Genomic DNA, 17,604 nt, shown 5'->3' with positions numbered 1-17,604 from the left:
AACGTGAAAAATAAAGAGATGCCTTCGGAATTATCTTCCAAAACATAAGAAAACCAAACCTTCCAAACCGGAACTCGACGTCCATCCGGTCGATTGTTTTGATCGGTGGACCGGTTTTTGGTTGGACAGGGCAATGTACAAAACGCGCAACGAGCCGGGATCGGAAAATTCTGTCACAACCATTTGACCACCTGGTCGTCCATTACTGTTTCAAACACCCTACTAAACGATGGAAGTGGAGCAAAGATGCTTTCGCTAGTGGTCTTTCGTCTTTCGTGTGCAAGCTTGGATATCACAAGACTTGGATCGCTCTGAATTACTCTGTCATTGAACCAACTTTCGTGTGGAACAAAAAAAAACCCCCCAACCTCTTGCTACTCCGACAGTGCGTGTTCTAGCTCACCGTTTCGCTTCCCGGAATTCCGGGAAGCCTTCCATGCTGCTCTTGGACAAACAATGTACAACCCTTGAGCAGAATACCGATAGTGCTGTTGCGAAGAAAAGAAAAATTAAACAAAGAAGAGATGCTAGCAAGAATAGTAAAATACTGTTGGATAATAATTGTTATCGAGTTATACAACTTACACCTCTTTTGCGTTCTAGTTATCGTTATAATGCGCTGGGGTGGCACCTTGCAAAGTGCCACAGCCCGGTCATATATTGGTTGGTACATTAGGGTTTGGAGGTTAGGAACACCCGTAGTGTCAACAGCTACGACCGGTAGACAAATGCATCGTGTAGTGTATGCAGTAAAGCTAGCAAAGGTAAAGTGTAGTGAAAAGGAATTATCTTAAAAGAAATCCCGTTGACATAAATGACAAATTACAAGGAAGAAGTAGCAGCCTGGGATACCTTCGGCCTTATGCCGGCCTTTGTACATACGTTCGAAATGTTGAAATTATAGAGACATAGAGTTGTAGCCAGAAGTAAATGCTGCTCTGGGGCGCCGATAACCGAAAGGGATTGTTGCGATGGTTCAAATGCTGGTCGCAGGCCCTGTGTTCTTTGAGTCCGAATTTTATCACGAGCCTTAAACAGGCAGGCTTGCCATCGTAGGTCTATGTGACAGCTTGTGGCTTGTGTCTGTGTCGTATGCCCCTTTTTCCCCGACAGGCCTTAAGCGTGACATGGATGGGAGTGTAAGACCTTGCTACCGGGCACTTGCTGCTCCGTTGTGTATCCAGCCAAGGCGTCCGGGGAGTAATGCTGAAGAATTAGGCTGTGTTTCCACGATTTTTCGCTGCAATGACCAGGTTGATCAGTTACCGTGACCTGTCCAAAAAAGACACACACAAACACACACACACACACACTCGTTAGTACTCGGTAGCGAAATGCGTTTGATGCCCATTTCGGTACCACCCTGCACCGTAGACTGTTCTAGCTTTCGTTATGCTGGCGTGGATGGAAACCGAAATAAAGAAATCCCGGGCCTTTAGTCGACACACCTGCATCCAATTGCAGAAGAGTTCGATAGGGGTGCTGGAGCGGTAGCATTATAGTGAATATTCGGCACAGCCAATGGCAAGGATGGGCAATGATGTTGAATGTTAAGAAAAGGATAATGGTTACGGTAGAATGAAGTGGAAGTGTAGCGTATCGGTATGGCAAGATTAAAAACAAAAAGCGTAAATCACAAAATAAAACATCGCTACCGTAAAGGAATAAAAAAAAACAAGAGAAAGAAAGAGAGAGAGAGAGAAAATAAATGTAAAAAAAATATTACAAAAAAAAGGAAACCATGTGAAAAGAAAGAACACGAGAGCAAACAATTAGTAGTCTGATTCAATTGTAGTGATAGTAACGTTTAGTAAGTGACACAAGGCGATAAATATGTAATTTGATAAGTGAACGCGAAACAGAAGAAAGCAACAAACGAAACAAAGCAAACCAAGCAAACCAAGCTACAAAGCAAACGCAAAACAAACACAAAACAAAACAAAAGAAGAAACACACATAATGAAACAAACTAATGGAAGGAAAATGAAATGGCAAGGCAAGAAGGCAGGGGAAGAAATGTAGCAAATAAAATCGAAAAAGATAAAAGCATCGTAAAGAAAGTTGAAGGTATGGATGTTAAAGCGAGTGTTTGTTGGGGGTCAACGTGTGTTAAAAAGGAACAAAAAATAAGCAAATAATGGAAGTCCACTAGTAAGGACTAATTGTGGAAGAGCTCAGTATCGCTACTAAAGCGGTGAAGTGTTGTTGTTAAACTTTTGCGCACACCTGAGTTACTCGTTCTCCCCACCCATGCGTTAGTTTTCATTAAAGAATTTAACACAACTCTCGCCTTTGCCTCCCCTGCACCTTACCAAGCCCATAAACTGTCCGCTGTCTCATAAAGATTAGAAAAGAAACAGCTTACAATACAAGTAAAAAGAAACAAAAAAATCAAACTAGCTAATAATGATTTGGAGCGCAACAAAAAGCTATCCCACTGTTCAACGCAGCGCGCTAGCGATAGCATCAAGTAACCATCGATTTGCATTGCCTACTGTGTTTTCGTTTTTCTGTTTTGTTTTGCTGTTTCATTCATTCTATTAATTTCATCCTGCGATCTTCTCACAAATGTCAAGAATGATTCAAAATGGCCACCTCATGTAAAAGGAGGTAATGGTGTTCTCTTTTGCTGAATTTTGTTTGTTCCTTTTTTGTTTGTTTCTTTTGAAGCTTTTCATTATCAACTTTTTTTGTGTAAATAGTTTCGTCTTTCTTTCCCCGCAAACAAACAAACACCCGTTTTGTTATGCTTCTGTTAGTGTAGTAAATTTTCGTTTGCATATTGTTAAATTGTTTGTATGGATTTTTTTATACTCCCATTCTCTCCAACGTTTCGTTAATATTGGTGACAAAAGGGATAATGCTGCCAGTTTGCAAATGGCTCTTAGTGGGCTGGGCATCAATTAAAGGCAAACTTAGGCAACAACGTAGGCGCGCAGAGCACTCGCAAAGCACACAAAACACATTTTTAATTGAAAGCAAATCAAAGAAAAATTACATCAGAATACGTTAATCGAAGGAAACAAAAAGAAACATACACACACAAACTCCTGCACCTAGTTATGACTTCACCAACCCGAAATGATTATTAGTAAGAACCGATGCTAAGCTAAGCTAACAACCCGAAATAGGTGGGTGACGAAAGCAAAACAAAGAGAAAACATAAGCAAAGGTAGAAGGAGGAAAGCTGTGTAGCGTTGTGTAGAAAAACAAACAACAAACAAAAAATCAAACAAAAGTGTAGAAAGTAAACTTAATTAGTATGGTTAAGCGTTTTCTTTATATTTTTAAAATGCCCTTGTTATTACGTCTATTAGTAGCAGCTTTATAATTAATTAGGAACTGGTTGAAAGTCTTTTCTAACTTCTCTTCTCCTTTTTTCTCCTATTGCTTCTCTATTAGGTGTGTAAGGTTTTTCTTCTCAGCTCCCTGTTTATCTTCCTTAAAACGTTTAGTTCTTGTTTAGGTATTCGTTAAAACTCTTGTACTTTTTGGCACTGCGATTTGTTATTTTGTGTTTCTGTTTTTGCTAATACTAATACCAAAAAGTCTTTAAGGAAGAAAAGAAATTCTACAAGTGTAATAACAACAACAATTGAATTGTTGGAGAGAAAATCAAACAGCACGGAAAGTTAGTAAGGCTAAATTTAGAACAAAATTTGTTACCATTAGTACTAATTACCCTTTACACTACTTAATTCTTTTTTCCTCGTTTCATACACACTCTGCTGCCTTGTAAATGTTGATTAATCTAGATTGTTTTTTTTTTGTTTGGTTTTTCCTTTCCTTTTTGTTGGTTTTGTGAATATTATCGGTTTAATGTTTAGTGCTGTTTTTTGTTGGTTTTTCCATTTTGTCCATTTCTTGCATCCCTCTTGTTTATTCTTGTGTTTCTATCTTTCTTTCTGCGCATTACTTTCACTTTATTGCAGCTCGTTTGCATTGTTTTTTTTTCTTCTTTCTTCTTGCACGCCGATTGTTTGTATTCATCACTCAGAAATAGAAAAGTGTGTAACTGCAGATAATAAAATAGTAGAAAATTTTGCAAAAGTTATTAAGGAAGCTATGCAAAGCAAGGAACACTATGCCCCCGGACGTTTCTGATCGTATTCAACACGAAATAACAGAAAAGAACATACTCATTAACACAACTACACCCAAAACACAACACACAAAAGTGGCAAAGACATGTAGTAGGGCATAGGGCTAGAATGGCAGCGTGGAATTAAGACGAAACTTACGAGCATTCACCCATTTTTTCTAATTTTACTAACCTTAAGAAATACTGTTTTCTTTCGTTTTTTTTTCTACTATACCATATCTATATCTACGATACGTACAAAAACACATGCACACATACACACACACAACATTCTTTTTCTCTCTCACACACACACACGTGCATACATACTGAGTCACTGGACAAAAAAAGGGGAAAAACATGGAACCGAGAAACGGCGAATGGAAGAAAAAACGGGAACGTATTGCTCCCGTTTGTCATCAAATTACTATTATTATTATGATAATTAATTATATTAATATTATTATTATTATTATTTTCTAGTGAATGAATAACGATTTTGTTCTTCGAAAAGAGATCAATAAAACTGTAAGCATAGTTAAATGACATTTGTTTTCTTTTTAAGTTGTAAGGCTTCTACACTTCTGTTTCTGGCATTTGTTGTTAAAAGCAGTGATAAAAGCAGTGTTAAAAGCAGCAGATAAAATGAAAACAAAAAGTAAATAAACAACGTTAGCCGGACACGACGTATTGAAGCGTGGGATTCCTTAATGGTGATTTGTTTGATTCGATTTTATAGTTTGTTTTGAGTTTGTGTCGTTAAGTTCCCAAAGTAAGGCTGCGTAAATGAAATCCTAAATACAATTATTAAACGGAATACAGGTAGTACAGAACAAAAGCAAACTTAAGCAAACCCCCATTCTCCCCCTACCAAACCACAAAGAGATTTCTAGTTGTAAGCCCCTCGTTGTAAACCCTGGATCCCTCCTACAGAGGGGGAGGGTAGTGAGGAACCCCCTCCCTCCTGCATCGGGCTTTCTTGACCCCTTCTTAATGATAGTATCCTTCCACGCGAAAACGACAGACAGAGAGACTCACCGAAAACTATATATTAACATACAAACAAACAAAAAAACACCCTTGTAGTGGATTATATAGCGTATTATACAGGAGCATTATTATATTGTAGTGTATTAGTGATTGTAGTGATTACAAACAGTTATACTGTGACCGCTTTTCTAGTGCGAGTGTGATCGGCGGGTGGCCGAACATGGCCGATCTTGAAAAACAAAGCTAAAACAGAAGAAACGAAAGAACCGAAGGTGAAGAGGAAAGAAAGAAACACAGCGCCAGCGGTATCGAAATTGGAACCCCATTTTTGCTGCATTCATTTACTGCACCTCCCCCTTTTATTGTTACTTTCCACCGCAAAATAAAACATTCGACCCGTCCTGTAAACGAACGAGAAATTACATAAAAAGGAGACCATAACATCCCATCTCAAGAATAAATCTTAAAGACCCAAAATTTCTATCCTTTACTCACGGAACGGAGGTAAAATCACAGAACAGCAAATCCATTTAATAGAAATATGACAAAAAAAAACAAACAAACAAACAAACTAAACCAAGTTGGATAAATTTTACTAATTCAGCATACATCTAATGCCACCCTAGTAACGGGAGTGACGGTAAGAGTGTAAAGCTGCCCGGCAGCGGGGTTTGTTTTGCGGGTGCGTGTAAACATTACAACAAATACAAACGGTAGTGAAGTTGAAACGAAACTAAACGCTTGCAAAAAACAAAAACAAAACAAAAAAAAAGAAACAAATGCTAAATAAAGTTTAAAACCAAAACAAAACACAAACCCCCCTTTACGTGCAAACAGTTGTCAAGACGACGCAAATGCTGGTTATGAATACAAAATAAAGAAAACTTAGTAAACAAAAGTCTCAAACCCGTTAAATTATGGTGGAAAGAGGTACCCCGTTGTGTGAAGCGTATTAGTTGTAGCTGTAGCAGTAATATTAGTGGTAGTGGTAATGGTAGTGATAGTAGTAGAAGTATTAGTGCTAATAGTAGAAACATTAGTTTTGTAGTAGTTAACGTAATACGTATGTATAGTAGCAAGTAAATCACATTTTGGACCGGTAAGATTCATTCTATTTTATTGTTGTTTATTTTATGATTTTGGTCTTCCAAATAAAGTTGGAATCAGTTCATCAAGGGTACACGGTAATTAATTTTGGTTTGAGTCTTCTTTTTCATAAATTTATTTTATTGTAATTTCGTGAATAAATACAAACAAATTTTCTATTACAAACGTTTGATTTTTTTTTGTACACATCTCCATCGTTAAGCACTTTACGAAACATTTATAACGTAAAAACTAAATTATAAAGAAATCCGTGCAGCTAGCGAGACTGAATCAAACGGCAAACGTTTGAAAGAAGGTGAGAAGGCAAATAAAAATTTGAAAACTATTTCCTGAAAAAGAAAAAAAGCATGCTAAACCCCAATACGAGCAAAACTCAAGCGAAATCAAACATTAAAAGTACACTTATGCAGGTAAAGCTGTATGTGTGCTGATATGAAGTTGTTTATGAACGTATTGCGGACAGTAAGTACACTGCAGAATTAGGTAAGAAAAAGGGAAACCCAAAAAACAAAGAATGTCCATCAATTTATGTTGAACGAGAAGAAGAAAAATCCATTAAATGCTACCAATGTTGTTGTGATTGTCAGTTTCAACAGATAATTACCGTTTATGGAATGTACAGAGAGTACATTAAAAAAAGAATGAAGTTACAGTTAAATATTAACCTGCCAATAAGAATATTTCAAACGGATAACAGGGAACGACTCAACGTGTGCATCCTTGAGAACGCAAAGCGCTGTTGTTAATAGGATAATAAATATCACCCGAAACGAAATTGCTTGCTGATTCGGCAATCAATGACAAGAACAGAAACTACCACCGCAATTGTACGTTGAGCGGTGAAAAGTAACTCAAAACCAAACAAAAAAGACAAACCACGGGGAAGACATCTTTCACAGGCAAGCATAGGACTCAACACAGTAGCAGCAGCAGCAGCAACCATGGTAACGGTTTTGTAGTTGGATATGTATTTTGTGCGAGAATAATAAGAACTAAAAGTGCCTCATCATCAGCAAAACGTTGAAAACCGAACAGCAGTCAGCATGTATTGTCAACCACAACTGAACTGAACGATCGAAGTAAACGAAAACAAAAAACAAACTAACTAAAAACTAAAACAAAATCATAACGACAAGTAAAGATGAGAACACAACTTAAACAAAACAAACAATCGCAAAAATACAGGATAACAAAAAAGAGCAAAACTGGAGAGAAAAAAAATGGTACACGCGTTCGTGTAGCGAAATGAACGAATCTTTGCTAAGCTAAACAATTATGTTGATTGTAAAATGTGTAAAAAAAAAATGAAACACGGAAATAATGTCAATAAGAAACGAAACAAACACACATGGCAAGTTAAAGACGGTGAAGGTACCGATTTAACCGAACGAAGTAGTGTACGGTAAAGTGTTTTGGTTTTAGTTACGCGTTTTGCTGTTTGCATCGTACTAAACCAAACCATTCCTATCGAAGCTCTCGCATCATCCTAGCACACGGCAACTCATCTCACTGTTTGCGTAGTTGTATTTGCATAAGAGTGTAGCGATCCATTGAGCTGAGACTTATTTACTGTGGGATTTTAACCGATCATTTCTTTTAAATGGCAAAGCTCGTAGGTGTTTGCATGTTTCGCTTCCATCAACTACGTGTGGCTAATGTAGTGAATGCTATTAACGCTACGCCAATCAACAAACATTAGAATCACACTTTATCTTCAGATTCAACACTTCGATGTCGTTCGCTGGGTAGTAAAAATGTATCATCTAACGATTAAAAAGCATAAGACATGACAGAACACACATGGCATGAGAAAGACAAGAACACAAACATAAGAACAGATAAGTATAACATAGATAATATTGATAAGCATAAATCAGCTAATGTAATTAAACAAAAAACGGAGCTCATTGACAGCATAGCAGCAAAAAAAAAAAACAAAAAACGTTCGATTCATAAACACATGCGGGCTCGATATCGATCGATACACAAAACAACAACGGTGGTACAATGTTAGGAATTAAATAAGTATAGCTATACATATGCGTGCACTACTGGACTGGTGGTGGATAATTTACACAAAACACAAGAAAGCTGCAACATATTTTAAGAGCCATTACATTATTGGCTCCGTTATTAAAGATGTCCTAGACCTGCAGTGTAGAACGCTTGTACGCTTAACTTAAACACACACCGACAAAGATGTGTGATGTTGATGGAAACGATGTTGTTGTTAAAGCAGACATATATTGGGAAAGAACAAGGGAAGAAAATAGCAAAGGATGAAAGAGTTAAAGTGCGATCGCAGCTTTGGTATGCTAATGGAAGTTGAAAAGAAAAGAAAAGAAAAGTCGTGAAATGATATGAATGCGGCAGAGGAAAACCCCGCTGTGCCCAGATCAGAAAACCCAAGTAGTGAAAGAAGAGAAGACAAACTCGTAAGTACTTAATCATGAGCGGAAAGATAAATGAAATAAAGCAAAACTGTAAAACGAGTAAACAAATACAGCGTAGTAAAGAGTAGCAACATGCACAACCCGTAAACGGTAAAGTAACTTAATCCCAGCAAAAACAGCGATTATAAAAATTGAATATAACAACACAAAACCACAAACTTACACAACAAAACATTGCACTCGTGCAAAGCGTTTCTTTAGAGGAAGAAAAAAACATACATAAATACAAAACCAAACCAAACCAAACCAATAACGTTTGCTTAGTGGAAGCAGATTTACAAAACCAAAAAGAAACAAAAAAAAACAACAAAATGTAGCATTAACATTTACAAAATGGCGGAAAAAAGAAAGTTCATACCAAAAGATTGTCAAGAGCAGTGAAACAATAGATACCGATAGTGATCGCCACAAGGCTGCACACACTGGACATACCGTTTCACACACCCCCATGCATACACAAACACACCCACACCAACACTATCAAAAGCGCTGCTTGAAGGAATGGACGAAGAATGGGCCGACGGAGCAAAACAACCCTTCATGGAATATGTAATATTTTGTGATGATATTATTAAAACTATTATTATTGAATAAAACTAATCGTTTGAAACAAGCTCGCGCGTTGTTTCCGTTTGTCAGCTGACGCACAGCATTGCATGAAAGTCACTCATATTTTCAACCCAGGGCACTCACGAACGAGTAGAACGAGCGCGCTGTTTGACAGATGCAGCACGCGCAGCTCCGGAACGCAAGTGGTGAGTGGTGGTTGCGCATCAAGAATAACATCATCGCATCCGCCTGTGCGTGTCCGCAGTGATGTTGGCGTAGAGCGGAGACGGAGGTTTGTTTTTCACACCGTTTGCTGTGGGCAAAATGTTGGCCAATTCGGTCGTTCCGGGTGCGTGAAACATGCGTTGGAAAGTGAACTAACCGCTGGCAGAACGACACGCAACCACGAACGGCTGTTCACCATTGCACCCGCTTGCAGGGCATCGTTCCTACATCGCTCACCTGTAGCATTCTTTGCTGGTAAGTATCCGCGTTCGATGTACGTTTTGTTCTTGTCATAGGGAACAGGTGTAGGTGGGATTGCGGGAGAGTGAAAACCCCCAACCGCGTACAACCGATATCGTGTTACAAAACGTGTGATATTTTCCGGGACTAATGGAAGCACGGAAAAAGGAACGTATGCTAAATCGTGAACGCTGGATGATGCAAGTTTATTTTTAACTATTCCTCTGCACCCTTCTGCGACATGTGGAAAAATGTGTGTTTGTGTGTGTGTGTGTATGTATTTGTGCGTCCAGTGAACCGGTGATTGTGTTACTTTAAGTGTGTGTATTTTTTAACGTGGCTTACTTTTTACTTCTTCAAATATTTTTTTGTTTATTAATTTATTTGTTTGATTTTAAAAATATCGAACCCTACACAGCTTCATAAAGCGGATTCTCAATCCCAACATAACCATTAAAGTAGGGCATGTAAACAAACCCATCCCTCGTACAGTGATGTGCGAAAAATCAAACTGCAAAGCCATGTTGATAAAACAAAGTTGTTATAAAGCATAAATGTTGTGGAATCTACTGCATTTCTATTTCAAAAGTAATTTTATATATTTTTATTATGTTCGAAGATAAATTTAATTGCATTATTCAATGTGTGCAATGTGTCAGGGGATGATTCTCTTTTTCTCTTTTTGGCGTATCGATCTTCTAGGTCATGTCTGCACTTTTTTGGCTTACTATACTTAATAATCAAAATTCTTTCTCAGAAGGATACCTGAAGAGAGGACACTTATTCCTTTTCAAAGCCCTCTCACATGGAACAGTCAAGTGGAAAATGTGAACGAATTCAATTTTATATACTATTTTAAATTAATTTGAAAAATATGTTTTGCTAATTGGTACTAACCATTTTAAGCCTACATCAATTATCAATGAATGAATGGTGACCTCATGGTTTTTTTTTATTGAAATTTAAGTTATATTTTCAACCAATCTGTTTCCATTATAACAATTGTAAATAAAATCTTCGCTGCTGATGCAAAACTGGTCACGCACTGTAAACTTCGGTTTGACATTTCTCCCATCAACAACAAAGCACTCACCCACCCCCGGTCACTCACGCACCGCACGCTCACCGCTCGTGCGCAATCGCACCGCGGAGAGCATAACTCACACGCTCACTTTTCACACATTTTCCGGGCAGCAAATGGTGCGCGTGAATGAAAAGGTTCCGTGTTTTGTTCACGATCACCGTTCCGTACGCACCCGCGGATGTTGTGCTTAAACACAACAACGACGGAAGTTTTGTTCGCGTACGCCACCATCCTGTGTTTGTGTTTTGCTTTTGACGCTGGATTGTTCGCCTGCATGTGCATTTGGCGAAAGATTCGGGAAAAATACCATTTACAGCCCGCTTCTGTCACGAGCCGCTGCATTTGTTGCCACCCAATCCCGGTTGGATGTGGTATGTGATTCGGGAAGTTGCGCTCCCCCAGTAAGGGACGGCCAGGAGTTATAAAGGGGTGATGTACTACGTACCTCGGTCGTTCGCATTGATTTGTGTTCGCTTGTGACTCCACCCGCTGCCCATCAACATGACAACTAACCGACTGCACAAGGTGTTCCTGTACAGCCTGGCCATCTCGCTCATTGCCATCTTCATAACGCTCGCCAGCAAAGTGTTCCCGATCGCCAACTTGCCCCTCAGTAAGTGTTTAACCCATTTTTAAGCCTCAATTTCCGTATTAATGGTAATTAATTCCAACACTCTTCCTTGCAGGCACGAATCTGATCATCGTTGGCACCTGTCTTGCAAACTTTGCGTCCGTCGTAGCGCTGATTGTCGGCATCGTAACGGTACGTAACGCGTTCGAAGCGCCACAGGTGGTAACGCATTCGATACTGTAACGCATTCGGTTCAGCGCACAAATTGACTATCAAACATTCGCTAACCCGAATTTTGTCGTCTTTGATTTTCCAGCGCCGACCACGATTGGTGAAGATCGTTAAGATCTTTAGCTACGTACAGCTGGGTGCTATTTTTGTACTGATCTGCCTTGCCGCCGCCCTGCTCTACTTCGTTAAGGTGGATGTGGAGCACAGCGTGGAACCGGTAGTGCGACAGAAGTCGTGACGGAGTCGTTGACCGGAGAGCTGGATGCTGCCCGAGATGAATTACGCGGGATGCGGGCAGCTGGCGACGATCTTCTGAGTGTGTGAGATGATCTGTATAAATATATATATCTATACGCAATAGGCATGGCAATAAATAATGTTTCCATGACAGAATGAAGTGAATGTCGTGGCGCTGTTGTACGATCGTCGGTTTTGTTTTCAGTTTATCGAAATTTTAGTCACACGTTTTTTGTTTTGTGTTATGTCAATCCAATGGGTTCATTTTACATGTGATTGTAGTTCCTATAATAAGGTACTATAATAATAGCCCGAAGTCAATAGCCCATATTTCTTATGCTTGATTGTAGGACCGGACAGCGAGGAAGCCGTACAGGGAACGCTTCATTATGATGTGCAAAATACTTTGCGTACTGATGGCTTCGGCCAATCTACTCACGATGGCCTACACGGTGTACATGATCATGCAGTACATGGATGAGCAACGTAAGCAACACTTTAATACCCGATTGACCTACTACCTTATTAACCTACTCCGCACTGGTTCTCTCGTCTTTTAGCGCTGCTAGAAATATTTATATCACCCTGTCTTGCCAACATGGTGCTGGCCGTGCTGTTAGTCATAGGAATTGCGACGGTAATGAATCTTCCAGCTCACAAAAGGTACGGACTCCCAGATAAGAGTAGCTAAATGCGTTTTTTTTTCATTCCACTTCCAGGAAGAAATCTCTCTTATAAGGCTGTTTAAAATATTTCTCTACGCTCAACTCGTATTCGCACTGCTGATGGTGGTTTACGCTCATCGGTTTTTCGAAAGCGTCAAAATGCCCGTCCTGGTGGTGAAGGTGTACTTCAGTATTATGTTCGGTATGTCCCTCCCTTCCTAATGGCTTCATCGGTTTAATAGATCGGTTAATCTTGCAATATTTTCCCAATCAATTCATCTCGTTTCAGTTGTCTGTGGTGTTGAGCTAGTCATTGTGTCGACCACGATCGAGTCGCTGCGCAAAAAACTGAATCCAGCCGAAGGGCTCGTCGTGTACATGCCCGTCGCGTAATCGATCTAAGTGTTCATTGGTGTGAAGCTGGTGTTTTTAACTCGAATGTTTTAATAAAACGTCCTTGGCTCGAATAAATTGGTTTTGCTGCATTATTAGGGCGTTAAACTGAACGAAATAAAATAGTAATCTTGGAGTGGCCCTCATTCATAAGAGATCGTTTCTTTTCCTCGCATTCTAGAAGTGCCTTCACGCACAGCCGAACCATGCTGACGAATCGAGCGTTCCGAATTCTTACCTACCTGTTCGGTAGCATAAACATATTCTTCGTACTGGTCATCTTGAGCATGGGAGCCGAACAGCTGTTAATCGACTGTAAGTGTAGCTTAATTGTCCCGTTCTGGGTTTCTTTACTGTTTAATTCTTTATGCAATAATGTGAAACCCTTTATCTCCACAGGGCGAACAGCTATATACGAGCTTGTGATACCGTGTGCCTTAAACATCCTTTTCGCAATGTGCTGGATCATTGGCGCTGGCCTGTGGCGTCCCGCACTGATCGCCATGTTTAAATACTTCACCTACATCCAGATGGTACTGCTGGCTGCCGTCATTTTGTACTCAGCGTACTACAGCTACGCCAAAGGGCTTTCCTCCAATCTGCTTACCGTAATGTCGCTGTTGACCTCATTATTTTGTACGTATCGAGTTTAACATCGAGCATTATTGAAAAAGTATCAAACAATCATTTACCGTATGCCCTTCACCATTCACAGTCCTCTGCCTAATGGAAGTCCTCATAGCGATCGGGACGGAACGAGCCATAGCGAAGGAACGGAATGTTTTGCGGCTCGTACACACGGGCCAGGAAATGTCCGACTGGAGTCACACGTAGGGTAATGCTATCAATGCTCTGGTTGCAATCGAAAATGCCTTTGTGAAGTATAATTTTGAAAAGCTTTAAGCTCTCGATGGCCTTATAATAATGATGTTGGCTTTATTGTTATTATAAATGCATGGTAATGCTGGTAAACAGAACGATAACTGTTGTAGTACGTAACGTGTAATATGTCCGCCAAAATACCTCATGTAAAACAGCATGTAGCTGCTTAAGTTTAATGTGTATGATATTAAATAAAGAATCATTCGCACAATGCAAGGATAAGGTAATTTTCTTTATTATTACTAAAAAAATCATATTTATAGAATATTCTTTCGAATATTGCAGAAAATTGTTTTATTGTTTGGATTAGGACTTAACATTAATAAAAATCTAGTTTTATTGTATTTGCCGCCATCAGAATTTTTTTGGAGAATGATCTAGTAAGCTGTTCAGGTCCTCGTAGACTTCTAATGGAACGTCCTTTGACATTCTTTTGGATGTCCTCAATCAGGTCCTAATATTTCCTTTTTGACGCTCTTTATAACTATGAATATAGAAAGAAATCAATAGGAGACAAGTCTGTGCAGCAGGAAGACTGAGGAACTACGCCTAGGTGATTACGGGCCCGGAAGTCCGTTACAAGGAACGTGAAGTACTAGGCGCCTCCATCGCTGTTTTTCTCCTAACAATCTGTGAATTCGTTGTTAATTGACACCTGTCGCATTTCAAATCGTATCTCCACTTACGGAGTACATTTGTTCACTGACTGAATTGCTTTAAAATGGAAATTAAATAGAAAAATGTGTAGAATTGATTTCCTAAATCTCCTCTCGAATAATTAGCTTTTCAATGAGAGCTTTTCAAAAGCTCCATGCTTTTCATCCCATCTTCAACGTTACAAACCTTGCTCGCTGATTCGTTACATTACTGTTTTGGCGCAATTTCCTACTTCTATCGTCTCCCACTGTTCCTGTTCTTTCGTAAAGCAAAACAAAAAGCTCCCAACGCTAAGCTCGTGTTTGGGAGTGCATTCCCGCTAGAGTTACGGATCGCGGTACGCCTTTCTTATAGCCGGAAAACATTCGGTATATCACCGGAGAGTGAGTGCTGCAAAACAGGCAGGACACGAACACCGTGCATCCTGTTCGGGTTCGGCCAACCAGCGTTCCAGAGCGAGTCGCCACCGGTCGGAGCAAAACCAACCCGACGCAGTAGTCGGTGAGCAACTGTCGCAACTAGATGTCTTCCTAAGGGCGTCTCCATTACCGGGATTAGCTGTGCGATTGTTTTCTTTTTTGCGTTGGGTTTTAGTGTTCCGTTTTTTGTCATCCCTATTACACCCTGTCCGTGTGTGTGTGTGTGCCAAAATAAAAAAGGGGTTTATCACAGAACAACCTGAACGTGAAATGGTGCCCGTTGATGCTTAGTTTCAAAGTTTGAAGTTTGTGGTCAATTTATGGAAAGGTACGGAAGTTGTGTTTGTGAATGTGTGTGTGTGTGTGTGTGTGTGTAAATAGTTCATTGAAGAATTTCCATCACTGTCAGCGAATAGATGCATTAGGAGGAAATATATTTCCGAACGAAATTCTCTATTTCCAAACATTCTTGTGTGTCGTCTAAGAATGACAACCAATTTCTTGGGAACGGAACAAATGCCTTCATTCAAATAGATAGCGGCATGAAAGCGAAAAAAGAAACCCTCAATTCCCAATTCTAGACACATTCCGTGTGTCTGCTTTTTACTAGCTCTCTGCCCCTCACAAAATGCGGATTGCCTCTTTCCCCCCCCAAGAGGTGAAAGCCTCATCATCAACTTCGAGACGGCAATCAGAGGGCAGAGCACACATCAAAGCACCCTCGGGGGGAAGGACTTTTCCTTTCAGTGCCACACACACACCCACACACTTTGTACCATTCGAACTTCCCTTTTCCGACGTTCCCGCGGTAGTGGGATGGGTCATTAGACACAGGCTCCTTGGCCCCCTTTCCCCTACGCTTCCTTTCCAGCTTCCCAACATTTTGACAGTCGGAGACATCAGACGATTTGGCATTTCGTTTCACTGAGACGAAGATGCCACACACGCCAAGAGATCCGCGTACTGATGTTCCGGGAGAGTCACACTGAACACGAGTCCGATGCCCGACACCAAGTTGAGTGCTCCGTTTGGGGTGGAGCAGATGAGTGGATTTCGTTTCGTAGTTTCACGCGCTTTCGATGGGTGATGGGAGATGAGATGCCTGGTATATACGGTATGGGGCGCTCTGTAGTATGTGTTCGTGGATATTACATAATTACGCTCGAGTGAGCGCTAGGGCCAACATTTTCCGAACGAAAGCAAAGATAGAAACAGAGAAAAGCCCCACGAAGCCACGGTTCAGATTGTTGGGCGCGCGAATCATGGTGCGCTAGTGTTTTTCGCCCATTTCCGGGTGGGGTGTTGTGTGTGTGTGTGTGTGTGTGTTGAATGTTCGTAGGAATCTCCTTTTTTCAAACACCCCGCTGAGTGTCGTTAGTGTGTGCTTTCTTTCATCTGTTTACAATGTAGCATCCACTGTAAATAATGTTCACCAACAAAGTGAAGTCGAAATTGGTTTAAAATAAATAAAACAACAGTAAACAATTACAACCATGTGTGAGAAGCAACCCTGTGAGCGAAGCATCTGGGCGTACAACCCGTACAGCATCGCAGTATGCCACGGCTAGCGTTGCTATGTGGTGCAAGCAGCAGCAAGCGCTGGTCACGCGTGCCGTCACCGTTCTGCTGGAACCGTTTCGATGGAAAAATCGTCTCCTCGACAGCACGTGATTGGCAGCAAGAGCGTGCATTTTGAGTGAAAGCAAGAGTGTGGCGCTAGTTTGGCTCACGTACCACGTGAGAGTGGGCACCAGGGTAAGGACTCCCAGAGCGCAGGCGAACGTCCGTTTCGTGCAAGTGTGGTGTTGTCGAGCGCGCGTGTGTGTATTGGTGTGCGTATATATCACGCGTGTTTACCATGAAAGGATACAAGTAAGCAGTGCAGGCCTTTTGTACGAGACCGTTCGTTCATATGGGCGCGAGAGGATTGATTCGCTAATTAGTAACAACAGGACACAACGCAGTAACCAAAGAAATTAGTAAAAAAAAGGTTTGTATTTTTCAACTGGATTTTTTTTTACTTGTTGGACATATTTTTTTGTTTGCTTTAAGCTAATTATTAAGCAACAAAGTGTGGTTAAAATGGCCTTTTTTGCAATAGAAATTCTCTTACAAATTTGGTTCACATTCACGTTACATTTGGAAACAATGTACGACACACAACTAAACTAGGTCAATGACACCCCGGGACGAATTGCATCAAGAAATGCAGCACTAGCTCGCAGCGTACCGCTGCAATTTTCCTTCTTTTTTCCATCTCGAGGTCATGCACAGTGTGTGGTGCTGGAGGAATAGAACACAACTACTAGCTAAACCGTTGTGCGAAAAGAGCTGCAATACTTGAAGGTCGTTACAAGCGCCAGTTTCCAGCCAGCCAGTGGAAGCCAGTGCTGCCGTTTTGCTGCACAAGCGAACGCCTTGCAGCACGAGTGGAAGAACTCGCGGGAAAATCCAATTTACTCCGCGGATTCCGTTTTCAATAGCTAGCAACTTCGTGGCTACTACGCCCCATTTCGAACACACCCAGTTGTGAAACATTGTTTGGTGCGCTTGTTTCGTTATTACTGCTGCTCCTTTCTTATCCTTTATCTTTAGCATGGTTTTCAAATTAAAATTCTGGTCAAAAATGAGCGTTACACTTTTAAACGCAAATTGCAAAAGTTGACTTGTGGAGTGTTTCACCTGATGCTGGAGATATCATTCATGGGTCCCGCAAGGGCTCGCGAAAATGCAACGAACCGGTTGGATGGTGATAAACTCCTCCACACGTACTGCTCAAACACAAGAAGATTAGTGTCCGCTAATGGGTATCCGCATCCA

The 17,604-nt window shown here is 40.5% G+C and overlaps 2 protein-coding genes across 5 annotated transcripts; both read left to right on the top strand.

Moving 5' to 3' along the window:
* Window positions 1–9,414: 9,414 nt before the first annotated feature.
* Window positions 9,415–12,924, top strand: LOC128303209 (uncharacterized). 4 transcript variants are annotated; one of them, XM_053040078.1, is made up of 5 exons: window positions 9,415–9,660; window positions 12,119–12,254; window positions 12,329–12,405; window positions 12,488–12,635; window positions 12,723–12,924. In XM_053040078.1, the coding sequence occupies exons 2-5, from the start codon at window positions 12,158–12,160 to the stop codon at window positions 12,824–12,826; spliced, it is 426 nt and encodes a 141-aa protein (XP_052896038.1). In that variant the 5' UTR covers window positions 9,415–9,660; window positions 12,119–12,157; the 3' UTR covers window positions 12,827–12,924. The 4 variants fall into 4 exon arrangements, with proteins under 4 accessions (XP_052896038.1, XP_052896039.1, XP_052896041.1 ...); XM_053040079.1 differs by having other exon boundaries at window positions 12,093–12,254; XM_053040081.1 differs by lacking the exons at window positions 12,119–12,254; window positions 12,329–12,405; window positions 12,488–12,635; window positions 12,723–12,924 and adding exons at window positions 11,046–11,342; window positions 11,416–11,492; window positions 11,617–12,073.
* A 108-nt stretch (window positions 12,925–13,032) lies between these two features.
* On the top strand, window positions 13,033–13,873 carry LOC128303208 (uncharacterized). The gene is made up of 3 exons (XM_053040077.1): window positions 13,033–13,141; window positions 13,226–13,462; window positions 13,542–13,873. The coding sequence occupies exons 1-3, from the start codon at window positions 13,033–13,035 to the stop codon at window positions 13,658–13,660; spliced, it is 465 nt and encodes a 154-aa protein (XP_052896037.1). The 3' UTR covers window positions 13,661–13,873.
* Window positions 13,874–17,604: the final 3,731 nt, after the last annotated feature.

This window comes from Anopheles moucheti, chromosome 3 (genome assembly GCF_943734755.1).
Source record: "Anopheles moucheti chromosome 3, idAnoMoucSN_F20_07, whole genome shotgun sequence".
Taxonomy (NCBI): domain Eukaryota; kingdom Metazoa; phylum Arthropoda; class Insecta; order Diptera; family Culicidae; genus Anopheles; species Anopheles moucheti.
The sequence above is the reverse complement of the archived record's forward strand: the minus strand, read 5'-3'. Positions and strand labels throughout refer to the sequence as shown.

Excerpts from the sequence above, each read along its gene's own strand:
- LOC128303209 (XM_053040078.1), top strand. The coding sequence starts at position 12,158 with ATGATGTGCAAAATACTTTGCGTACTGATGGCTTCGGCCAATCTACTC. Across the intron at positions 12,255-12,328 it reads GCAGTACATGGATGAGCAAC|CGCTGCTAGAAATATTTATA; the intron begins GTAAGCAACACT and ends CTCGTCTTTTAG. Across the intron at positions 12,636-12,722 it reads GTACTTCAGTATTATGTTCG|TTGTCTGTGGTGTTGAGCTA; the intron begins GTATGTCCCTCC and ends ATCTCGTTTCAG.
- LOC128303208 (XM_053040077.1), top strand. The coding sequence starts at position 13,033 with ATGCTGACGAATCGAGCGTTCCGAATTCTTACCTACCTGTTCGGTAGC. Across the intron at positions 13,142-13,225 it reads CGAACAGCTGTTAATCGACT|GGCGAACAGCTATATACGAG; the intron begins GTAAGTGTAGCT and ends TTATCTCCACAG. Across the intron at positions 13,463-13,541 it reads GCTGTTGACCTCATTATTTT|TCCTCTGCCTAATGGAAGTC; the intron begins GTACGTATCGAG and ends CACCATTCACAG.